This window comes from Arachis ipaensis, chromosome B9 (genome assembly GCF_059453495.1).
Source record: "Arachis ipaensis isolate K30076 ecotype BB chromosome B9, ASM5945349v1, whole genome shotgun sequence".
NCBI lineage: Eukaryota > Viridiplantae > Streptophyta > Magnoliopsida > Fabales > Fabaceae > Arachis > Arachis ipaensis.
In genome coordinates, this window is record NC_142444.1 from 12,910,457 (window position 1) to 12,937,530 (window position 27,074).

At 33.0% G+C, this 27,074-nt stretch overlaps 2 protein-coding genes and 1 long non-coding RNA gene across 3 annotated transcripts; 2 read left to right on the top strand and 1 right to left on the bottom strand.

Annotated features, from left to right (window-relative positions):
* Positions 1–482: 482 nt before the first annotated feature.
* On the bottom strand, positions 483–4,403 carry LOC148543786 (uncharacterized). Its single transcript, XM_088498714.1, has 3 exons — positions 3,345–4,403; positions 2,230–2,330; positions 483–735 (listed from the first exon to the last, which is right to left on the bottom strand). Exons 1-3 carry the CDS (start codon positions 4,401–4,403, stop codon positions 483–485), a joined length of 1,413 nt encoding a protein of 470 aa, XP_088354840.1.
* Positions 4,404–23,741: 19,338 nt separating this feature from the next.
* LOC148543787 (uncharacterized) lies at positions 23,742–24,314 on the top strand. Its single transcript, XR_015899347.1, has 4 exons — positions 23,742–23,779; positions 23,855–23,929; positions 24,003–24,056; positions 24,293–24,314. It is a non-coding gene; the product is annotated as an uncharacterized LOC148543787 (long non-coding RNA).
* Positions 24,315–24,612: 298 nt separating this feature from the next.
* On the top strand, positions 24,613–26,526 carry LOC148543788 (uncharacterized; the record flags this gene model as incomplete). The annotated part of the gene is made up of 8 exons (XM_088498715.1): positions 24,613–24,674; positions 24,758–24,853; positions 24,977–25,042; positions 25,127–25,610; positions 25,698–25,784; positions 25,900–26,028; positions 26,119–26,253; positions 26,377–26,526. Coding segments are annotated over 8 exons (1,209 nt in total), but the record flags the coding sequence as incomplete, so codon positions are not given.
* Between the last annotated feature and the right edge of the window lie 548 nt (positions 26,527–27,074).

Consider the following 27,074-nt stretch of genomic DNA (forward strand, 5'->3'; position numbering starts at 1 on the left):
GTTCACCCATCATACTCATGTCAAATTCACTTGTCATGAGTTTTCCAAATTCAGTACAAAGGGATTCATTGGCTGATCCAAAAATAATGTCATCAACATATATTTGGACTAGAATGAAAGAATCATCAGAATTTTTGATAAAGAGGGTAGTGTCTGTGGTGCCTCTTTGAAAACTATTTTTTTAAAAAAAGTGCTAAGTCTCTCATACCAAGCTCTAGGAGCTTGTCTCAAACCATAGAGAGCTTTAGATAATTTGAAAATATGGTTGGAAAACTCTTTATTTTCAAACCCTGGTGGCTGTTCCACATACACTTCCCTATCTATCACACCATTTAAAAATGCACATTTCACATCCATTTGATATAATTTAAAACCACAAAATGTAACATAAGCTAAAAGAAGTCTTATGGCTTCCATTTGGGCAACATGGGTAAAGGATTCATCAAAGTCTATTCCTTCTTCTTGGTCATATCCTTGTGCCACTAGCCTTGCCTTGTTTCTTGCAATACTACATCCTCTCCTAGCTTGTTCTGAAAAATCCACTTGGTTCCGGTCACTTTCTTTCCATTTGGCCTAGGAACCAATGTCCAAACTTGGTTCTTCTCAAACTCTTGGAGCTCATCTTCCATTGCCTTTACCCAAGAAGGGTCACCAAAGGGCTTCCTTGACATTTTGAGGCTCCATTTGAGAGAGAAGGGCGATGTTTGTTCCTTCATTTGCCTTTCTAGTTGAAGACTGAGTTCTAACCACATGAGAGACATCCCCAATGACAAATTCCTCAGGATAATTCTTCAAGAATCTCCATTCACGGGGTCTGTTGGACTTGGAGGCAGATTCAGATACCAAGGGATTCTGGGTGCTGCTGGCTTCAGGATTTCCTTCAGATTTATGAGACAAAATGGAATTGTCTCTTGAATTTTCAGCAATTGCAGTTTCTGGTTCAGCTTGAACAGAATTTCCATTTTCATATTTTGCACAGTTTCATAATCCTTTTAAGCTTGATTTCCTGCATCACACTCTTCTAAAACACTTTGCACCAAGTTAGTATCACAAAATGTAATATTTATGGATTCCTCAATAATCCTAGCATCTTGATGATAAACTCTATATGCTTTACTAGTTGTGGAATATCCTACAAACAAGCACTCATATGCCTTTGGATCAAATTTACCCAAATTATCTTTGTTATTAAGAACAAAACATTTACATCCAAAGATGTACAAGTAGTCCAAGTTTGGTGGGTAACCTTTCCAAAGTTCATAAGGGGTTTTCTTCAAAAATTTTCTTATGATAGTTCTATTCAAAATGTGGCAAGCTGTGTTAACCGCTTCAGCTCAAAGAAATTTTGGAACATTGCTCTCACAAAGCATTGCTCTTGTCATTTCTTGTATGCTTCTATTTCTTCTTTCCACCGCACCATTTTGTTGTAGTGTCCTTGGACAAGAGAAGTTGTGAGATATTCCAAATTCCTCACAAAAGGATTCAAATAAATTATTTTCAAATTCAGTTCCATGATCACTTCTTATAAAAGAGATCTTCAAATTCTTTTCATTTTGAATTTTCTTGCAAAAAGGTTCAAAGACCGAAAAGGCTTCATTTTTGTGAGCAAGAAATAAAATCCAACCAAACCTAGTGTAGTCATCCACAATCACTAAACCATAGTGTTTACCACCTAGGCTTTGAGTTCTTGTTGGACTAAATAAATCAATGTGTAGCAACTCAAGTGGCCTTTTAGTAGAGATGTCTTCCTTTGGTTTAAAAGAACTTTTTGTTTATTTTCCCATTTGGCAAGCATCACAAGTGATGTCTTTGTCAAACTTTATCAAAGGAAGACCTCTTACTAACTCTTTCTTTACAAGTTTGTTTATTTGAAACATACTTGCATGGCCCAATCTCTTGTGCCATAGCCACTTTTCAGATTCTTTAGAATGAAAGCAGGCTACATTTTGATCTTTTAGTTCATCAAGGGTAAGTCCATACACATTATTACAACGGTTGGCAACAAAAAGCACTTCATTAGTCTTTTCATTTACAACACAGCATTCAAGTCTTTTGAAAATCACCAAATATCCTAAGTCACACAGCTGACTTATACTCAAAAGATTGTGCTTCAATCCACATACCAAAAATACATCTTCAATGAAAGTAGATTGTTTATTACCTACTTTTCCAACAGCAGTTATTTTACCTTTACCATCATCTCCAAAGGTCACAAAACCTCCATCATACTTGTTTAGTTTGATGAAGTAAGTTGACATTTCAGTCATGTGCCTAGAGCATCCACTATCCAAGTACCACATATCCTTTTTGTTCTTAGATGCTAGGCAAATCTGCATGAAAAACTTCAAGTAACCTTAGGTATCCAAATTAATTTGGATCCTTTGAAGTTAATCCATCTTGGTTGCCCAAGTGCATTGAAATCACAAACAATATTGTAAATTTGGTTTTCCACAACTTTCTTTTCAATGAAACATTGTGCATACGAGTGACCAAATTTTTTGCAATTTAAACAATGATTTTCTGATGCATATCGCTGAGTTTGAGGTGAGTTATTTTGCTGGATATGATTAAAGGATTGAAATTTTCTAGTTTTTGGAAGAGGTACATTTCTTTTGACAAACAGATTTTTGTTATAATTGTTCCTCTTTGCAAATGCATTTTCACCAGAATTTTTGAAAACTTTTGGGCTTTTCGAATATGAGGTTTTGTTGTAAACTGATGGTTTCTTGAAAGCAACCTCATTTTTCGAAATATACCCTAGACCTGACCTGTTTGAAGTAGGTTCGGTTCTTAGTGAAGGTTCATTTTCACTTGTGTAAACTTCATCAAAATTTTCTTCCAATGTGGGAACATATCCAATACCAAATTTGTTGGTTGTGGATTTAGTATTTGATGAAGAAGTCACAAATTTCATAGAGGAATCATTACAAACTGCACTTTCCTTGGTTATATAACCTAAACCAGATTTTTCAAACAATGGTCTTTGGCTTGCAAGTAATTTGTCCAAGCTACTAGAGCTTTAAGCAAATTTTGCTAAGTTACCATTCAGCCTTTTAATCATATCATTTAGTCTTTCATTTTCAGCAATTAACTCATGAGAAGGATCCACAATATACTTTTCTTTTAATTTTTCAAGTTCAGATTTTAGAAATTTGTTTTCTTCAATAATATCCAAAGCACATTCAGTTTCCTTCACTTTTTCTTTTAAAAAAATCATTTTCAGCTTTTAACACATCTCTTTCAGATCTGTATTCATTGTACTTATCTAGCAGTTTTGAGGTGTTTAGAGTAAGATCATCAATAATAGCATGTAAATCATCTATGGACAGATCATAGAAATTTACCTCATCAAGATTATTATTTCCAGCCATGAAACAGTCTTTATCTTCACCTTCAGAGTCTTTTTCCTCATTGGAGTCGTTCTCAAGATCCTCCCAAGCTGCCATGAGCACTCTCTTCTTTTCCTTCTTTCCTTTGTCCTCTTTCTTGAGCTTTGGACAGTTTAGCTTGAAGTGTCCAGCCTCCTTGCAATGATGACACGTCACCTTGCTCAAGTCCATCTTGTGTTCCTTTGAGCTTGAACCCTTGTATTTGTCCTTATTCTTCATCATCCTTCTAAATCTCCTAGCAAAAAACATAAGCTCATCATCTGAAATACCATCACTAGACTCACTCTCTTTTGATTCTATTTTTGACTTGAGGGCTATTCCCTTTTTCTTTGAGTCCGGGTTTGTGTGTGTGATTTCATAGGCAAGGAGTTTTCCTCTCAGCTCATCATAGGTTATAGGGCTTACGTTATTACTCTCGGTTAGGATAGTGGCAGTGGTTTCCCATTCTTTTGTGAGGCTTCTAAGGAGTTTTCTCATTAGAGTTTGTTCTGAGTAGTTTGTACCCATAGCATCAAGGTTGTTGATTATGATTGAGAATCTCTCAAACGCTTCATCAATGCTTTCTCCATCCTTCATGTTGAACATCTCGTATTCTTTTCGCAGCATATCAATCCTCGTTTCTTTGACCTGTTTAGTACCTTCATGTGTAACCTGGAGTTTTTCCCAGATTTCTTTGGCTGTCTTGCATCTAGATACCTTTCGGTACTCTTCAAAGCTGATAGCACAGTGAAGAAGGTTGATGGCTTTAGCATTCAGCTCCATCTTCTTCTTGTCATCCTCATTCCATTCAGCTTCTTCTTTTGGAGTCACCACTCCATCAGCAATTGTTTTTGTTGGAATCTTGGGACCGCTCATAACAATCTTCCATATGTTGTAGTCAATGGATTGGATGAAGATCCTCATCCTCTCTTTCCAGTAGGCATAGCTCTTCCCGTTGAAGAAAGGAGGCATGTTGTTTGACTGGCCTTCAGTGAGGGTGTAGGCAACTGTGGTTGTGCCCAAGTTGTTCATCATTGGATCTTTGCTCCAAGCGGTTAAACTTGATTCTTGAGACCTTATCTCTTAATACCAATTGAAGGTTGTAGAAGGCTTAGAGTAGGGGGATTGAATATATGCCTTTCTTTAAGTTACTGAAATGACTCCTTTTTAAATCAACTTGCAACTATGATTCTATTTGAACTCAGTAGCGAAAATTTATGAGACAATTTCGTTATGTCTCATGAATATCAGAAAACAGAACAGAGCAGAGAAGAGAAAAGCTAACACCATCATGTATCCTGGTTCGATTGCCTTGTGCTATGCAACCTACGTCCAGTCTCCACCACAACAGTGGTGGAATTTCCACTATAGTTTAAGTATTACATACACCAATTCCACATGACTGACACAATCCTTTCACACTCAAGTTCTAACCTAACTTGACGTTGACTATGCTAATACCTAACTCTTCACTCTTAGTGCTCACCCAACTAAGAAAGTGGTACCTCACTAGTACAAGATATAAGACACAGACTTACCTAAAGAAATCTGAAAATAACTCTAGGCTTTTCTCTCAAATGTATCACTCATCCTCATTCACTCATTGGCTTCTACTTGAACTCACTCAATATGCCTTTTCACTAAAGAAATTACAGAAAAATAAATATTGAAAAGTAAAATACAATCTGCAATAACATGAAGGAGATTCACTTCATCAATAGCCTATTTACTATGTGATAAACCAGATTTGCATGTCTTTGATTCAGTTATTCATTTTTGGCGGAATGCTTCTTTGAAAGAAAGCACTGTCCAAGTAGAGGAACTTCTTCAGAGAACTTTTTCACAGGACAAAACCTCAATACACTAAGTTATCTCTACTTACTTCTGAATGATGAGAAATCTTCTTTTTGTATCTCCTTGCATGTTGCTGAGTTTCTCTCTCCGAGGTCAACTCCTTGAGCTGTGTGCTTCCAGCTTACCACATCACTTTTCCAGTTAATCCCCAAATTAGAAATTTGAGTCTGACTTTTTTCTTGCTTGACCGAAAGCCTCAGGGAAGCAAAGAAAATTATTTTCAATGGTGAACCCAAATCTGATTCCTTGAGATACTTCTTGGTTCCCAAAAAATAATCTTGACCATTGATGTACAGCAGTGGTGAACAGAGATTACTTTCTTCATTTATCCCAAATTAGGGATTTCCAAGCTGTCTCCTTTTTGCTTGACCGAAGACATTTGAGTAGCAAAGAGAAAGTTGTTCAATGGTAAACTCAAATCCGAACCAATAATAATGTGCTTTGGCTCCAAGAAACTTTGTGAACCATTGATTTACAGCAGCAGAGATCAAATACTTATATCTTCATTTAACCAAAAATGGTATCACAGAAAGTTTGAGGAGTGAAGAAATTATCATGCATGCAAATGAAAATAAATCATCTTTAATTTTTGACTCAACTTGATGGGTTTGATTTTGGTGATTTGACCTTTACTTTCTTTGATTAAGCTTACTCTTTCTTTCTTCTTTGATGAAATGGGCAAGAAGAAGAACGAAGCTTTCTCTTTCTTTCTCTCTGAGATTCTGACCTAAGCAAACTAGTGAGTTGCATTGGAAGGCTTCAACTTGAATGGAGTAATTTTAGGCTTGTGTTGGATTTCATTCATTTAACCCAGTTGTTTTCTTTGCATTGTTTTTTATGGGTTTTGTTGATTAGAAAGGCCCATTAGCAATATTTTTGTTTCCTTGCATTTGGGCTGCTCTTTCTTTATATTTTGGCCTGCATCATTTTATCGAACATAATTAAAAACTAATTAGTTGATTAACCCAATAAAATAATATTTGTTATCATCAAATTAATCTATTCTATTATATAAAAATCGGATGTCTGCACTTAATGATGGAGCTGACGTGGCATGCTTCTGAGAGTGTTTCCCGATTTATTTCTTTTAACTCATTAAATACAAGTTATTACGATAAACTAACTATATCAACTAATTGATTTGATTTGGTAATATTTCCTAATTCATTTATTTTAATATTCTATTAGTATTTTTTAATTTAATTCTTTTAATTTATTAAACCAAATTTATTGTGTGTACTAATTAATTAATTTGATTAATTTATTAGTCGTTAAATAATAAATTTATGAATAAAATAGATAACTGAGATATTTTCAACTAATAATTAAATCAAATAATATATATTAAGATAAATTTAAATAATGTGAATTAAAAATTAAATTAAAATAAGATAATTTCTTACTTATTCAAGTTGAGTGTAATAAATACAAATTAATTTTGTTAGATAACCATAGTTGTCTGGTCTACTATATATAGATGGCCACACAAAATTATAAGAATCATAATTTTTATTACTCTTACTATTTCAACTCTTCTTTTCTTCTTTTTTTTTTTATGTATAATTTCTTTTATGTATAAATGTATCCATAATGAGAAAGTACAGATGAGTGTTTTATTGATTATTTATTTGGTGAATATATCTCAATTTAGGCATTCTACTAATGTAGATAGAAGTTGACATGTAGCAATTCAAAGTGGCAAATGTATTTTTTTATAGTATTAGATAAAAGAATATTTGTTAAAATGAATATACCCATTGTAATGAATTTTTTTTTCAATTGTTATATTTTTATGTTAGTCGTGTAAATTCTTTGAAGGCACAAGATAATAAAATAGGTTGACTTTAATATCATTAGAAGATAAATTTAATGGTTCAAACAAGCACCACTAATTATGTTCAAAAAGTAATTTGTAGTAATAATGTGATTTACATATTAATTTTTTTTTAGTAAATTCATTTCAAAATGTAGAAATTAGACTCAATTACGCTAAAATTTTAAAGGTAATATAAAATTTAACACTCATTAAGGAAATAAATTTATTTATAGTTATTTCCTAATTATAAATAATAACAAGACTTATGAAAAAATATTAATGTCATCATTCTTATTAATTAAATCATAATATTAGGTAGTTAATAGTTTCATAGGCGAAAATTATTAAGTAATTACGTAAAAATTGGCAATGAACAAGCAATAAAAATTTAGAAAAAATCTATTATATAATACCAATTTCATAATTAAAATATGTCTCATATCATATTCTCATATATTCTATTTATTATCTATTCTATTATATAAAAATCAGGTTTCTGCATTTAATGATGGAGTTGACGTGATATGCATGCTTATGAGAGTGTTTAGCGATTTGTTTTTTTTAACTCATTAAATATAATTTATTATGATAAATCAACTATATCAACTAATTGATTTGATTAGATATTTAAATATCACATAATTTATTATAATTTATATCAAATTGATTTGATAATATTTTTTAATTTATTTCTTTTAATATTTTATTAATATTTTTTAATTTATTTTTTTAATTTATTAAATTAAATTAATTATACTAATTATCTGTATTATTTAATTAATTAGATTAATTAATTAATCATTAAAATAACAAATCTATGCATAAAATAGGTTCTCAATATATTTTTCACTAATAATTAAATCAAATCAAATCATATATATTGAGATAATTTTAAATCATGTGAATTACTGACTAAAATAAAATAAGATCATTTTTACTTATTCAAATTGAATGCAATAAATAAAATTAATTTTGTTAGATAATCATAGTTTTTTGATCTTCTATATATAGATAGCCATACAAAATTATAAAAATCATCATTTTTATCACTTTTGCTATTTTAACTCTTTTTTTTTATGTATAAATATACTCAAAATGAGAAGGTATGGATAAGTGTTTCATTAATTATTTGTTTGACAAATATTATAGTCTGAAAATGTCTCAATTTAGACATTTTACCGCTATCGATGGAGATAACTAGGTAACGTTTTTGAGTTTGGGGATTTAGGTAATTTTGTAGTGGCTTTAGTTTATCAACATAAATTAACCTAATATGTAATATTAGTTATTGTTATATATATATATATATATATATATATATATATATATATATATATATATATATATATGAAAAATATGACTTATTTATGAATTGTTTGGATTAAAAGAATTTGTAGGGAAATAAAATGCTAGAGAAGAAAATAGATGAAACAATCAATTTTTTATTGTTTGAATCAACAAAAAAATTGAATGAAAAACATAAAAATGTATGTGACATGTAAATTTTTTCTCTTCAAAGAATCAAAGTTGCGAAAAAAAACTTATGCGGAAGTACAAACATGGGTTAAAATACAGAGTTACCATTTGAATTATAATTTATATATAATATATAAAAACATTAATATAATTTTACTATATTATAATTTTTTCTCTTCTTACTTTTCCTTCCATCCAAGAAAAAGAAATTTTTTCCTCTATTTTCTTTCCATTCATTTTTTCATCTAAACACACACACACAAATATACTTTTCTTTCCATTTTGTTTCCTCTCATTTTTCTTTTTTTCTATTTTCTTTTCTCTTATTTTTTATCTTATATTCAAATAATAGCTTAGCATTTATCTATTTATCTTCTGTTAATATTGTTATAACAAGGATACATGTGACTGTATAAAAATGATATAACCTAAACTTTGATTATCTGAAAATTTATTGAGTGGCTAGAATAGCTCCACATCACAAACCAATGAATGCTAGCAATAGGGATGATCACAAAAACAGCCAAAAAAGGTATTTGCAGGGATTACTCGCATTTTGGGGTTAGATGGGAACTCGTGAAATCCTCACGACCTGCCATCCAAAAATGAATGGGAACTTGGGGTGGCAAACGGGGCAAAATTCGTCGAGCTGACCCGCATAACCCAACAAAAAAAAGGAGGATTTGGCTGAAAATTTGAGACTGTCAAACTTAAAAAGCCCGCCTACCCTGCACCGCTTAATCCATGAGCTTTGGCGGGCTTTGGTGGGACGTTGTAGGTTTTTTCGCTGGGTCAAGCTTTTATTTTGTCAAGACAATTTTTTTACAAATTTTTATAATGTTATTAATCTACAAGAGGATGAAGATGATAATTAAAGATGTTTTAAATTATATTTTGGATTATGTTTTTATGTTTGGTTGATTATAAACTTAAAGATGTTTAATTATATATTTTGGACAATATTTGTTTTGCTTTAGACAATATTGATTTTATTATTTTGTTTCAAAAAATTTGGTTTATAATTATGTTTATTATATATTTATAATTATAATTTTTTTATATTTTTAGAAATTATAAATTTATTGAAACTATTGTGAAATTATATATATTGTTTAACATTTAATGATTTATAATAAAAATGAGAGCCCGCCAACCTGCCAGCCTACCATTAAGCGGGGAGGGGAGAAATTTAAGACCGCCTTTACTAGGCGGTGCGGGGCAGGCTAGCCCACTAAATCGCGGGCTTTTGGCGAGACAGGGCAGACTTTTCTATTTGCCACCCCTAATGGGGACATAGACATAAGTACCTGCCTCATGAAATAAAATTATTAATTTATCCTAATTTATATATACATAAATTCATTTCTTGAATTTAGTAACCCTAATTTCTGCTTCCAATTCGAATTCTTCCTTTTTCTTTCAGACTCATTCTTAGTCTCGATCCTCTTTCTCTCTAACTCACTTTCTCTGCCTCTCAAGTCCGTCACTACGTCGCTCAGTATCGTCCAAAAAAATTATGCTATGTTATTATGTTGGAATATATTTTTATGTTTTCTCCTTTTGAAATGTTATTTTTCATAACAAATATGTTATAAATTGTGTTGAATTATATTGAACTGATTATTTTTTGATTATTATATTATATCTTTTTGTGTTAATTTTTTTCAAAAGTTTACTGAGGAGATCTGCATTCCCTAAAGGGTAATTAACCAATAACTTGCAATGACGGACAAGGAAGGGGCATTTTTTTTAAAATAGGAGTGAGGGATGGGAAGGGGCTTCTCACGCTCCTCTGAGTACTCATTACCATATCTAACTAGCAACGGAGATCCAATTTGAGTCGATTTAAGAGAGGATGCATGGACTTCATCTGCATTGGGCCTTTAAGGTAATGAACCTAAGTCGAATTTGGGACCCTAACAATGGATTTTAGTTGATCTTGCTTGCATTGAAGTCTTACTAGCCCCAAATATATCTTGAATTAATATTTTGAGTCATTGTTATAGCAAATACTATATTATTTAATATTATAACACTTAGTATATGTAAAATTTGAATATATTTACAAGACATTTTTTTAATTCAAATTAAAAAAATTAATTATCTCTTTTTTAGTTTTAAGTATTATTTTTTAATATAACAAAAAAGTAAAAATAACAATAATAACTTTCATAATTAAAATAGATAATTTTAATATATACATGACACTATATATATCAAGGATTATTATATATGATATATATTTGTTTTTGTAATGACTATTTATATAATTTATTAAACAATTTTTTTATCTTAATATTTAATAAATTAACATGCAAAATATTAGTTAACATACAAAATAATTAACTTAAGTCATCATCTAGGACAATAAATATAATTGTGTAAATATTATTTATTTATTTATTTATTTATTAGTAGTAAAAAATATGTAAATAGTATAAATTGATATTTATTTAGTATAAAAGCAATAATAAAGGTTATTAATTAAGTTAATTATTTAATTAAAAAATTATGAAAAATTGTTTAAATAATAATAACAAATAAGATTACTATTTTTACATATTAGAAAGTTTATGAAAAAAAATTTGAATCAATCCTCAATAAATTATACATTAATTTTGTCAAAAAATAAATAATTAATACATTAGATATTATTATTTATGTACTAATTAATATATATATATATATATATATATATATATATATTATCGATTATTAAGCTTATAATTAATTTTTAATTTAATTTTTGGTAATTAAAATTTAAATAATTAAAATTATTAAATGTTAAATATTTTATATCTAACTAATTTATTTTTTATTGAAATTAAAAAAAAATGAGCCATTAATCAATTTTAAATTTAAATTTAAATTTGAGTAAGAAAATAAAAAAGATTTTAAATTTTATCTCACTAACCGGAATTAATTTCAAGACAAAAAATTATTTTGCACATCATATATAGGGCAATTTACTTATTTAAATAAAATGACAGAATTCTTTACCCAAATGTGCAAAACGGATTGTTGTTACGCGCATTTCAAAAATCCTATTCTATGTAATCCGTGGCAACCCACCACGGTTTTTGAATTGTGCATAAACCGTGGCAGACTGGGACGGTTTATGGGAAAACTTAGTTGCTTGTAAACCGTGGGAGGTTCCAGCGGTTTATGTAGGTTCAATTATGGCCAAAAAACACACCGTTTATAGATCTACAAATAGTATATAGGAGTACATAAAAAATACACAGACAGCAAGCATGATTTCTTCAAAGATTTTTTTAATTATGAATTAAAAAAAAGTCATATTTAATAATGGCAACCATTATTATCGTCTCCAAAAATACATAGGTACATCGAAATAAGTCATATTTAACAAGAATTTTTTTAATTATAAATTAAAAAAATAACTATTTTCTAAAAATAATCCACTTCAAATATGTCAGATTGAAAAGTTAACAATAGTAACTATTATTATCGTCTCCAGAATACATAAGAGTACACAGGAATAAGTTGTATTTTATTTTTGGGAAATAGTTATTTTTTTAATTTATAATTAAAAAAATCCTTGTTAAATATTTATTTCGGTGTACCTGTATATTTTTTTGAGACTATAATAATGGTTGCCATTGTTAAATATGGCTTGTTTTTTTTAATTTATAATTAAAAAAATACTTGAAGAAAAATTAAAATTATAGAAAAAAAACTGGTGAGGTGCTTATGTGATTTTTGTCATCATTACTAGAAGCCACCTTTAATTCTCTACTGTTGTAAAATTAAAATAAGTGCATATAAAATTAAAATAAGACACTTATTAACCCATGATGCGTTCTTTTCTTCACAAAAGGATTATTGTCATTTTCTGGGTGGAATTTTATTAGAATCATTGTCACATAATCCATTGTTAGAAATAGTGAGGCACTTTTGGTTTTAAAATTAAAATTGTTATATTTTTTTTTTGTATTTTTTATATACCTTTTTTATTTTAAAAACAATTGGTAAAAATATTTGTTTTTTCTTTCCTAATACTCCATTGTAACACAGTCATGCCGCGACTGTTGTAACCCACAAGGGTTTATGACCAGTTCACCTTCTTCATAAACCGCTGGAACCTCCCACGGTTTATGCACAATTCAGAAACCGTGGTGGGTTGCCACGGATTACATAGAATAGGGTTTTTGCACATGCACGTAACAACAATCCGTTTTGCACATTTAGGTAAAGGTTTCGACCATTTTATTTAAATAAGTAAATTGCCCTCATATATATATTGTGGAATAGTATGGTCATTTGTTATTTTTTAATGGTAAATATTATTAAATAAAACGGTATAAGAAATTAGAAGAAAATGTATTTATAAATTTGAGAAATGTTAATTTATTTTTCAATAGAATAAATTATATATTGAATAACAAAAGTTATTATTGATTTCTCTTCACACTAACTAATACTCAACAATGGTATTTCGGTACATCATGTTATCAAGAGATATTAATCGATCTAATAACTTTTGTAATGACATAAGTTTATGAATTTAAAAATTTAAAAATTATTTCATAAAATGTGAAGTTTTAACAAATAACAATGTTGATCATATTGTTTTGACTTTAAAAATGAATACGATACCAACAATTAAAATTGTCCTAAGTAAATTTCAACAAAGACAAAAGTCCATAAGTATTGCTATTAATGAAAAATTAATCTATTTTAAAGACAAATACAATTTTTTCTATGAATTTCCTAACTCGACAAGTCGAGGATTAATCCACTACATATTGATGTTTTATTTATTAAGGGTGAGATTCGAACACCAAATACTTGCTTAAGCAAACAAATGAGATAACTATTCAACTAATTCAAATTGATTAAAATAAATATTAATTATTTTTAATACGGGCCTGCTACACATACAAGTTTACAAGCATCCAAGTTGGCCCAGCCCAAATCGAAGACACGCGCATAAAGAAGCATAACATGGCGCGTCAAAATCACGCGCTCAACACAAACGGTTACGTATGGCAGACTCTTCCACTTCCTCTACTTCTTCCACTTCTCAAAACGCTTCGAAAACAAGGAAACACTCCCATTTTCGAGCAAAAATCAAAGTTCAAAATATACAAATCGTTGTTCGAAACCTCCATCAAAACAACATCAAACTCTCCGTGAAGAATCTGAAGAGAAAACAAAGCAACAACACTCGACGTAAGTTCATTAAGATTACTGTGTATTCTACTTTTCTTCTACGTCGTTCTTCTAGGGTTTACTTCTTGCTTCTTTGTTACACTGTTCTAAGTTCTACGTCGTTCTTCTAAGTTCTACGTCGTTCTACGTTCTTGTTCTAAGTTCTCCTGCTACTATTGTTGATTTTTGGGGGTTTATTCCGTAGATTGGGGGGTGTATACTGCTTGAACTTGTAATGTGGCTTGATATTGAAGCATGTTTGACTGATATCTGACTGATATATATGAATGTATCTGAATAATATCTATCTCACTATTATCAATGGGTGTATCTGATTCTTACATATGGGTGTATCTCACTGTTATCAATGGGTGTATCTGACTCATATATGCGTGTATCTTACTGATATCTCAATTAATTTGATATTGAAGCATGTTTGAGTGATACCTGACTGATATATATGGATTTATCTGAATCATATCTATGGGTGTATCTCATTGTTATCAATGAGTGTATCTGAATCATATCTGTGGGTGTATCTTACTGTTATTAATGGGTGTATCTGACTCTTATATATGGGTGTATCTTACTGATATCTTTGGGTGTATTTTTCGTTTCAGATAAAATGGCAGCAAGAAACCAAACGAAAGACCTTAAGTGTGCCACACATCTCCTGAGTGATAAGTTCAGAAACATGACTGAGGAGAAGAAGGCAATTGTCAGGGATCTCGGATTTGGTGGGTTGATGCACGTCCCACCTCTAAGGGTGGATCACCAACTCTTAAGGGAACTGGCAAACAACTTCAAACTTGGGGAGAACAGACTGAAGACAGGATATGGTTCTTTCCAAATAACACCAAAGACAATAGGTGATGCGCTTGGCATCAATGCAACAGGTAACTAGCTCAAAATTATAGGTGTATATTAAGTTCATGCTTGGGTGTATTTAAGGTTGATGCTTGGGTGTTTTTGAACCGATTTTGATACTTTGTTGTTTTCTTTTTTGTAGGAAATCTGTTTCCTGAGAAAGTTGAGTATAAGCAACTTTCTGATGATGACAAAATAATTTATAGAAGATTCCAGGGTAAGACCCTCAAAAGTCTTACCGATGAAATGATGGAAATAGGCGTTGGCAGCGAAGAGGAACGCCTGATGTTCAAGAGGATATTCATCCTCTACATACAGATGGCGTTCCTTTTGCCAACGACGATAAACAAAATATCGCTCGTGCACCTCGCCCCAATTTTTAAGATGGACGGCATATCGGAGAGAAACTGGGGGGGGGGCATGTTTTGACCTTCTTGATCAAGGGCATCACAGACTACCAGGAGAAGAAGAAGAAGGCAATTGATGGCTGCCTCTTTGCCCTCATGATAATATACTTTCATCTTTCTGAAAACAAAGGCAAGAAGAGGGCTGAAAGACCACCAAAGCCTTGGATTGCCAACTGGACTAAGGAGCAGTTGGTGGAAAGAATGACTGCAGAAAAAGAAGAAATTTTGGTAAGTAAACATAATATGTTGCTTGTGTAAATCATGTTGCTTGTATGCGAAGTTTGTATTCGTAGGTTTTGATGAATGACAAACCAACAAAAGACATGAATGACAAACCAACAAAAGACATGAAAGACAAACCAACAAACAACTTGAATGAACAAGCATGTTGAAAGATCAACCAACATTCAACGTTGAGGAATGAAGAGTTGAAATCAACACAACAACAACAAGAAACTCAAGTCCACAACATTTGAAGACAAGTATAGTGTCTTAGGACTTAGGTAACTTCTTGTTAAGAACCAATTGCTAAATCTCTCAACATACACTCACAAAATGTTTTGATGCACATCTTGCAATTCGATGCTAGCCAAATGGTTTAAAAACTTGTTTTCAAAGGTACAAAAGCATAGGAATTGACTCCAACAAGTTTGAGATCAATCCTAAGCATTTTGAAGTGATTTTAAGCCATTCTTTAAGGTTTGCATCGATGCACACTCATCTTGCATCGATGCAAAACATGCAACGACTTGTTGCATCGATGCAAAGATGTTTGCATCGATGCAACCTAGCTGAAAATTCAAATTTCAGCTTCAAAGACACATTTGCATCGATGCAAAGTGTTATGCATCGATGCAAATGATTCAAAAACATAAAAAAATGGCTAGTTTTAACAAAACGGCTCCATCCCATTAACTCCCCAACGTTTCTAAGGTTTGGGGAGTCTATAAATAGATGGATTGAAGCCTTATTTCATACATGTGAGTATTTGCAAACTATCTTGTTCATATTCTTTCATTCTACACATTTTTAAGGTGTTATAATACACAATTTGAGAGAGCAATATCAATTGGTTCAATAGTGCTAAAATTGTAATCATACACTCTTCTAGAGAGTACTCATTTCATCTCAACAATTCTTTGAGAATTGTTTTCTTGTAACACTTTGTAAATTGGAGTGTGATCTCCAAAGTTGAGTCAAGAGTTATAAACACTATAGTCGGTGAGGATACCAAAGAAGTATACTAAGTACTCAAGGCAAATCTTAGAGAAGGTATCTCTAAGTGGAGTGGGTTAGTATACGAGTGGTGATCATATACCGTGAGGTGTTAGAAACTAAGGACTCGGACTGTAAAAGGTTTTGCGCAAGCACCTTGAAGCTTGGCAATAGTGGAACTTCTCAATAGCGATTGAGAAAGAAAGTGGACGTAGGACAAGGATTGTGCCGAACCACTCTAAATAGCGTTTGCATCTCTCCAAACTCATCTCTTCAATATTATTGTCTTTTACCTTTGAGCAAATAAATTGTGATCGAAAAGTAGCTTCGTAAGTACTTAAGGAATAGCTTAAGTCCGATTGGTGAAAAGCTTGATCAATTTATTTGAGTTGGTGTCTATTGGAAAGTAAAAGCTCCTTATAAATGCTTAGCAATTGAGTTAAGCTCTTGGAAAAATACTAGTACAATAACACTTTTGTATATTATCTTTAACTTTTGCAAAAAGATTCATTGTTGTTGCAATACTCAATTCACCCCCCCCCCTCTTGAGTAATTGTCCATAGGTTCTACAAGTGGTATCAGAGCTTAACCCTTTGAAAGACTTAACCGTTTAAGGGAAAAGATCATGGCAAGCACAAGCTTTAACAACAACAACACTAGTGAAGGTAACTCAACCGCTAGACCTCCTCTTTTTAGCGGAACAAATTACTCTTATTGGAAAAATAAGATGAGAATTTGGATCCGTTCTCAAGATGTGAGAATTTGGAAAGTGATTGAGAATGGAAATCACATTCCAACAAAGACAACAAGCGCTAAAGAAGGAGAAGTCTCCGTCTTAAAGCAAGTACCGAAAGGAGAAAATGAATATAGTGACGATGATTGGAAGAAAGTGGCAATGAATGATAAAGCCATCAACTTCATTCATTGTGAACTTAACGAGCATGATTATATGAAGATCTCTACATGTGAAACCGCTAAAGAGATTTGGGATAAACTCCAAATCACTTACGAAGGAACCGACCACGTTAAAGAATCAAAGGTATTTATGTTGGTTCATGAATGGGAAAATTTTAAAATGAAAGATGAAGAGAGCATTGAAGAAGCTCTTGAAAGACTCTCCAAGATCTTCAACAACCTAAGCATGCTTGGCACAAAATACACTGATAAACAAATTGTGACCAAGGTGCTTACAAGCCTTACACCAAAATGGAACTCCAAAGTGAACGCCATTGTGGAAGGAAGGCTCTATGATCAACTTACATTTGATCAACTACGAGGAAATCTTCTCACCTATGAAATGACTATGCTAAATAGACAAAAAGGTGAAGAAAGCAAGAAGAAAAGTCTCGCCCTTAAAACAACATCACTACAAGAAGAGAGTGATGATAATGAAGAAGAAGGAGATGAAGAATTTGCACTCTTATTAAAAAGATTCAATAAGTTTGCAATGAAGAAAAACTTCAAGAGCAAAACAAAGGTACCAAAATGCTATGAGTGTGGAGAAGTTGGACACATTAAACCCAATTGTCCAAAACTTCAAAAGGAGGACAAAAACAAGAAATTTAAGAAGAAGGAGAAAGCATACATATCATGGGAGAACGAGGATGAATCCGACTCCGATGACGATGAGGTTGCAAATCTTTGCTTAATGGCAAGCGAAGAAAAGGTTAGTAATGACAACTCCACTTCTTTTAATTTACAAGATGAATATGATGCCTTACTTGAGGTGTACACAAAACTTACCCAAGATTATTCTCTCCTAAAGAAAAAGAATATGGATCTTTTAAAACAAAATGAGATGTTGAAAAACGAGAATATCAATCTTGGAAAAGATAAGTGTAGCACAAGTAGTGATCCATACAAATCTTGTAAAATGCATGAAAATGAAATTACAAATCTTAAGAACACTTTAGCTAAGTTCAATGAATCTTCAAAGAACTTAGATAAAATGTTGAAAAACCAAAAGCATGTTCATAATAAGGAAGGTTTAGGTTTTGAAAAAGGAAAATTTAAAATTACTAAAACTCCTATTAGGCAACCGCAAGCCCAAAAGGCAAGCATGCCTAAAAGGAATGAAGCCTTTAAACATCCTCCTCAACATGCTTCATTTAGAAATTATAATCACAATACATATAGATCAAAAGATGTTGCATTTAGAAAACAACCTAGGCAACCATTTAGAAACATGCATAGGATGCATAATCCAAATGTCATATGTCATTATTGTAATAAAGTAGGTCATATAGCACCCGTATGCTTTACTAGAATTAAACATATAAACTTTCGTAGTCAAGATACGAGATGGGCACCTTATGGGCATTATGCTCATACTAACCATCAAGGACCCAAATTCACTTGGGTACCTAAATCCCAATTTTAATTGTTTTTGTAGGTACGTGTTGGAGCTAAGGATACAAATTGGTATGTTGATAGTGGATGCTCCAAACACATGACCGGCGATGAATCAAAGTTCACCGCAATAGAGCCTACAAACGGAGGAAACGTGATCTATGGAGACAACAACACCGGCAAAGTAATCGGCGTTGGAAAAGTTGGTAAAAATTCTTCTACCTCCATAAATAATGTTATACTTGTCAAAGGTCTCAAACATAATCTCATTAGTGTTAGCCAACTTTGTGACAAAGGAAACTTAGTCACCTTTGATTCAAAATGTTGTTTGATAAAAAGGCAAGACACTAATGAAATTGTGCTAATTGGACACCATGTTGACAATGTATACATGATTAATCTAGATGAAGTTTCCTCAAATGATGTGAAATGCCTTGTTAGTAAAAATGATGAAACTTGGTATCTTGGATTCTAATCTAATATGATTTGTTTGAATTCATTGTATTTATATTGCTATTTTTGTATCTCTTACTAACTTAAGCATTGGAGATATCCAATTAAGCCATTGTTTTGTAGGTTTATGAGTTGATGAATGAGTGATTAATCTTGAGGTAGATTGAAGAATTTGAAGATTATAAACAATGGAGGATCAACAAATTGAAGTTTATAATGGTTTAAATGAGTATATACATGATGGAACTCAAAGGATTGAAGAAAGAACCACCAAAGGATGAAAATTTGGTGATTTTGGGCAAAATGATGCATGTTGCATCGATGCAACCAAGCTTTGCATCGATGCAACCAAGCTTTGCATCGATGCAAAGCACACAACGTGCTATGTGCATCGATGCAAAGCCTATTGCATCGATGCAAACACGACCAAATTGCACAAAAACACGTGAATTTGGCATTTTTGAGCAACAAAACCCCACTTTCTCATCATCTTCAACCTCACAACTCATATCCCCACCTTCAAACCTCCATAACCTCCAAAACAAGCTCACATATAGCTTCATACAACTCACAAAACTTAGATACCCACTACAAATAAATTACATATTTGAAGTCCCCACATTCTCCTCTACAAAACCCATAAAACAAAATCATCCACAATGCCTAGAATCAAGAGAACCGTCAAGAAGTCAAAAGGCTCTTCAAGTGTGGTTCCACCTCCAAATAATCATCCTTTGGCAAGGTACTTTGCTTCTAATGAAGATCTTCAATTCTATGAGGCAAGGCTCGCCGGAAGAAAGGAAATTCCTCCGAGGTATTTGGATCCGACCCTTCTTGTCATTCATAACTTTGATACTCTTAAGGCCATTCTAGTTCATCAAGGCCTCATGGATTTTGTTCAAATTAAGAGTAAATTTTATCCGGATTTAGTTGCCATAGCCTATAGTACACTCATGATTGAGATTGATGAGGAAGATGAATCAAATTTCACATTATTCTTCAAGATAGGAAGAAAGGATTATAGGCTAGATGGTGATGAGTTAGCCACCATTTGGGAGTTGCCTAATCAAGGTGACTTGTTTCAAGGTGGTAAAACCCCAATTGATGAATGGGGTTATTCAAAGGACAATGCCATGCATTTGTTCAATCTTGTACAAGGAGCTCATTCCAAAATTAGTTGCAATTCAATGAGTGCGGAACATAGAACTTTGTTATATCTAGTCACCTATATATTGCAACCTAGAATATCCGGGCATGCGAATGTAAATGATGAAGATTTGATTGTCATGTGGGCTATGATGAATGGGATTAAGATTAATTGGCCATACTTTATAGTACAACATATGATTAGGCTCAAGATGAAGGATAGGAATGGTGGATTAGGATTCCTTTGCCTATGGTCTAAAGTCTTTGATTATGTTGGTATTCATGTATCAAATGAGATTGCCAAGGAAGTACCACCTCAATCTTGTATCAACACTCATATTCTCAACAAAATGGGAAGAAGAAATGTTGATGAACAAGGTCCTCAAGAGCAAGCTCCTCAACAAGCACCTCAAGCTCAAGAACCACCCTCCTTGGTTGATGTAATGAGAGAATTACAATCCATCAACCAAAACATCCAAAGGATTGACGTAGAGCATGGTAGGCAACTTGAAGCACTTAATCGTCGTGTGTCTCGTGTAGATCATCGCACGGGTCGCTTGGATCGTCGTATTGATGACTTATATGAGCATTTCGGGATCCACCTACCATATGAAGAGGACACTGATGATGATGAAGACCAAGATTGATTGTCTCCTCTTCATCAAGTCACTTTTTATTGCTTTATGTTTATTTGATTATATGAACTGTTAAACTAACTCCTAGTAAGCTAAGGATTTCTATTATGGTTTAAATACTTTGATATTTCCTTCATAAATTTGTTTAATGATTAATGCTTGTATGCTTATTTGGTGAATAACTCAAAATAGGATTGGTACCCCTATTTTAAGTTAATGTGCATGCTTTAATATATTTCACTTATTTAGGGGGAATTATGCATGCTTGTTATATATATAAAAAGAGGAAATCAAATTCTTTTTGAAAGGGGGAATATCTCATCCTTGAGATTAATAGAGAAATTGAACTTAAAAAAAAAAAAATTCATTGTTTTATGCATGCTTCTATGACACATTTCAAACTCCTTTCTTTTTGATAATGTCAAAAGGGGGAAGAAAAGTTTGAGGATATTTGAAGTTTTGAACTTTTGAAAAAGAAGAAGTTTGAGGATTTGAAAAAATAAGTTTGCGAAACAATAATTTCAAAAAGACTTCCGCTAAGCAAAAAACTTTTGATATCTAAATCGTTTTCTTTGAAAAACGCCCTTTAAGGGAACAAATGCACATATTTAGGGGGAACTCCTGCAAAATTTTTGAAAGAAGTCTTCTCCAAAGTTTTCTATAAAACAAAGTGCATTATTGTTGCTTTCAAAATCATTTATAAATGCATATCATCAAAATTGGTTTGTCATTATCAAAAAGGGAGAAATTGTAAATCATGTTGCTTGTATGCGAAGTTTGTATTCGTAGGTTTTGATGAATGACAAACCAACAAAAGACATGAATGACAAACCAACAAAAGACATGAAAGACAAACCAACAAACAACTTGAATGAACAAGCATGTTGAAAGATCAACCAACATTCAACGTTGAGGAATGAAGAGTTGAAAGCAACACAACAACAACAAGAAACTCAAGTCCACAACATTTGAAGACAAGTATAGTGTCTTAGGACTTAGGTAACTTCTTGTTAAGAACCAATTGCTAAATCTCTCAACACACACTCACAAAATGTTTTGATGCACATCTTGCAATTCGATGCTAGCCAAATGGTTTAAAAACTTGTTTTCAAAGGTACAAAAGCATAGGAATTGACTCCAACAAGTTTGAGATCAATCCTAAGCATTTTGAAGTGATTTTAAGCCATTCTTTAAGGTTTGCATCGATGCACACTCATCTTGCATCGATGCAAAACATGCAACGACTTGTTGCATCGATGCAAAGATGTTTGCATCGATGCAACCTAGCTGAAAATTCAAATTTCAGCTTCAAAGACACATTTGCATCGATGCAAATGATTCAAAAACATAAAAAAACGGCTAGTTTTAACAAAACGGCTCCATCCCATTAACTCCCCAACGTTTCTAAGGTTTGGGGAGTCTATAAATAGATGGATTGAAGCCTTATTTCATACATGTGAGTATTTGCAAACTATCTTGTTCATATTCTTTCATTCTACACATTTTTAAGGTGTTATAATACACAATTTGAGAGAGCAATATCAATTGGTTCAATAGTGCTAAAATTGTAATCATACACTCTTCTAGAGAGTACTCATTTCATCTCAACAATTCTTTGAGAATTGTTTTCTTGTAACACTTTGTAAATTGGAGTGTGATCTCCAAAGTTGAGTCAAGAGTTATAAACACTATAGTCGGTGAGGATACCAAAGAAGTATACTAAGTACTCAAGGCAAATCTTAGAGAAGGTATCTCTAAGTGGAGTGGGTTAGTATACGAGTGGTGATCATATACCGTGAGGTGTTAGAAACTAAGGACTCGGACTGTAAAAGGTTTTGCGCAAGCACCTTGAAGCTTGGCAATAGTGGAACTTCTCAATAGCGATTGAGAAAGAAAGTGGACGTAGGACAAGGATTGTGCCGAACCACTCTAAATAGCGTTTGCATCTCTCCAAACTCATCTCTTCAATATTATTGTCTTTTACCTTTGAGCAAATAAATTGTGATCGAAAAGTAGCTTCGTAAGTACTTAAGGAATAGCTTAAGTCCGATTGGTGAAAAGCTTGATCAATTTATTTGAGTTGGTGTCTATTGGAAAGTAAAAGCTCCTTATAAATGCTTAGCAATTGAGTTAAGCTCTTGGAAAAATACTAGTACAATAACACTTTTGTATATTATCTTTAACTTTTGCAAAAAGATTCATTGTTGTTGCAATACTCAATTCACCCCCCCTCTTGAGTAATTGTGCATAGGTTCTACAGCTTGTATTTTATTTACCTGAATGCTGCTAGCTAAAATATCTCATGTTTCAGGGGATTGTGAAGATGGCGGAGACAAGAGCAAGAGAAAAAATGAAAAAAAAAGAAAAAAAACAAGAAATAAAAAAAAAACAAAAAAAAGGAAGGCGAGTCCAACATCGTCTTCGGAGACAGAAACATCTACTGACAGTGACACTTCTACCTCTGAGTCTGAGACTCAACAAGACTCAGAGGATTCAGCAAGAAAACACCCCATCAAAAAGGGGAAAAAGTAAGTACCATACTTGGGTGTAATTTCTTTTTCGAGTTGGGTGTATTTTGTTGATCACGTTGGGTGTATTTTTAGTATGTTCTAAATAATCATTGTTTGCCTTCCAGAATGGACTCCAGAAAAAGAAAGCAGAGACAAGAGGAGTCAGATTCTGATTCAGAATCTGAATCTGAACCAAGTGATGAGTAATGTCCTGAAATTATTACTCCTTTCTTTTGGCTTCATTATAAAGATTTCGTGTATTAACTAAAGTGTCTATTATTATATTAACTTATAGGAGCGAAGAATCATCACCTGCAGAGAAGGAGAAGGAGAAGAAAAAAACAAAAACAACACCAAAAAAGTAAGCACTTCTTTGCATAATATTCTGTGATAAAATTAATTTTTTATTTCTGATTGGTACTCTTTTTTTTCCACCCAGAACACAACCAAAAAAGAAAAAAGTTGTCGTGGAGGATTCACCTCCTAAAGAAGACCAATACTTTGACGGGTACAGTACCTCGTAAGCTATATTACCGTCTATCGTCGTAATTATTTTTGTTAACATCTTCTTTTATGAATGTAGTGAGACATATGAAATATCAAGTGACGAACTGGATGAATGGCTAGGGCAAAACGTTGATAAATCTGCTGCAGAGGGGTATGTCTTGCTGGGCTGTCTATTTCATATTTTGTTGTGTTTTGTATGCTAATAATTGTTTCTTGTTCCGCAGGGAGAACCAACCTGACCTGCGATCGACAGAAGGTCGCTATGTGTCGTCTGAAACGTAAGAAGCTTTATTATTTAATAAAATCTTGTTATCATGATTTGGGTGTGTCTTGTGGAACCATTTGGGTGTATTGTGTGGATCAAGTTGGGTGTATGTTGTTTAATAAGTTGGAATATTAACTTTGTTGTGTTGGGTGTATATTGTCCATTCGGTTGGTTGTATCTTGTGCATTCATTTGGGTGTATTTTATACCTGTATCTTATTTTGTCTGAATAACATGAAATCAGTTTTAGAATACCGGCTGTGAACTTGGGAAGTGATGGTCCTTCCTCTCAAGGACACACAGAACAGAGTAGTGTAAACCAGCCGTCACAGAGCATGTAATTTCTCTTTCAAATAACCATTACTTTTGTTCTTCTATTACCCTTCTACTTCTAATTCTGTATATATTTTTTTTAGAAAAAAAAGCCCTTTATTATTTTATTCAAGAAAAAAAAGGCAGGAAAAAAAAGCAAAAACTGCAAGTATGTAAGTTCTCAAAAAAACAAAGCCTGTCTTCTTTTTGAATTGTTTGGGTGTATTTCTTGAATTTCTTTGGGTGTATTTTAGGTTGAGTCCGTCTGATTCGAATATGATGGTTGTGAGGGAACAGACACCGTCGGAAGCGCTTGCAATGTGAGTTTTCCAATAATATTTCAACCTTATAACCTTATTATTTTCAAAGGCGTTGTTAACCTTTCATTTTTCTTCTTGTTTAGAGTCCCGATTCAGGTTTTTGTGCCGGCATCCCAAACAACCACTGAGACAGATTTTGAACCAACCCCTATGCTACAGATTGAAGGGACTACAGAAACGTAAGAAATAGTATTGAGTGTATATTTGTTTAGAGTTTGGGTGTATATTAGCTAGCAGTTTGGGTGTATATTGTTCCTGATTAGTTTCTTTTACGCCGTGATTAATTTTTTGTAACTGTGCAGCACTCCTGAAACCCCCAAACAACTTCAAGAGACCACACCCACGGTTCCCCCAGCTCCAACTAAAATGTAAGTTCATCAGACTAAAATCAATCTTTGCTTATCATCCGTATATTCTTATTCTTATTCTTATTCTTATACATGATGACGCAGTCATCCAGACGCAGAAGACGCTGCTGCCCTGTTGATGATGGCACGGACAGCGTCCTATGTTCCTAAAACAGATCCAGGGGTGCCATCATTCAGCCTTGGATTTACTGATTCAAGCCAGGAGGGGGCGTCAACGCAGGAGACAGAAAGGGAAAAATCTCCAGAAGCTGCGAATTTGATAGAACAATTGGACAGTTTGGTCCAAAGAATAGCAAGCAGCGCGGCGAAGGGAAAAAACACAAGTCCACAAATTCAGAGGGAGACTGGGGGAGAAAGTTCTGCAAAGTTTGAAACTCTTGGGGGAATGAATCAAATTCCAGATGATATGAAACAAAAGTGCTACATCTGGGGGACGAGACTGAAGGAAGATGCAGATGGCAATACTAACGAGTATGAGGAAATGTGCACTCTGATTGGCCAAGGAGAATACATTTTGATGAGAATGCACCTTGCCTCCCTCCAGGCAAAAAGTGATATAGAATCTCAGGTAATATTAGAATAACATTAATCTTTTTACACCAAAGTCAATTACAATGCTTATTAATGTAAAATTGATTTTGGCATATATTTCTAGATTGTATCTGCCATCTGCCTCATTCTCAACAACAAAAATGAAAAGAGGTTTAAAGAACAAATATACTGTCTCCCCCCCGATATTGTGGTAAGTGTTACTTCTCCGAACCTTGGGTGTATTTTCTGTATTGATTTGGGTGTCTTTATTACGTTCCATTGGGTGTAAGTTTAGTATTTCATTTCTTGTTTCGCAATACTTGCAGTGCATGGCACTTTCGGATCACCCAAACGGGGAATTCGTATCACCGAAAACGAAAAAGGAATTCAGGGTGGAAGCCTACCCGAGTTTCATTCCCTTCATAGATAGAAAAAAATTGACTTCGCACCCATATGTAAGTTTTCGTTTGCTAAATTTGTTAGTACGCTTATTTACTTATTTGCAAAATAAAATAACACACTGTTCACGTGTGGCAATCCTTCAGATTTTTGCCCCTGTCTGCTACTCGGGACATTGGTGGTTATGGCTGATAAATACAAGAAAGCGGAAATGTCAAATACTTGACCCGCTACACAAAAAAGCTCCCACCGATGAGAGAAAGGCCATTAATAAATTCACTGTAAGTTGCCTCTGTCTTCTTTAAATCTATTTCTTTAGTTCTGATGGGTGTATATTGTCCATTCAGTTGGGTGTATCTTGTCCATTCATTCGGGTGTATTACTGATTTGTTTTTGTATTTAAGGGATACGTATTTTCAAGATTGATAACATATGCCGGCGGGGAACCTCTGCAGAAAGGGGAGAGGGAGAAGGAAATTAAATCACCATATGTTAAAATATCAGGCCAAAAAACAAGGTATAAATTTGTGACTCTGAACATTAAACTTTTGTAAATGAGATTTGTAATTTATTTTCTTCGTTTTCAGCTATGACTGCGCTGTGTACGTTATGAAGTGGATGGAGTTAATTGAGCCGGAAAACATCAAAAAGGGGAAGTATCAATGGGATAATTGGCCACAGGTAACTGTCTTTAGAACCATATAACTCTGTATTACTTTACTGAATTAATATTGTTGTTTAAACAGAATATACTTTTTAATTGTAGGAGGAGGTGGACCACTATAGAGTGGAGTACGCTTCCCGGATACTATTCAGTGAGATGAATAAACAGAGAGATCGGGCAATTAGGGAGAGTAGTGCTATAAGGCTGTCGAAGCCATCCTCTGTATTATTGAGTCCGTTTTGTCAGATTAATTCTGCTGATATAGAAACTGGGTAATCCAACTGCTTGGTAGTTTGTAAATTGAACAAATGATGTAAATATTTGCCATTTATCAACAACTTCTATTCCATGTATATTTTTTCCCATAGTTAAACTATTTGTGCTGGTAAACTGTCTGTGATGTATTTAAAAGCTGTATTACAGGTGGTAAAATATGAA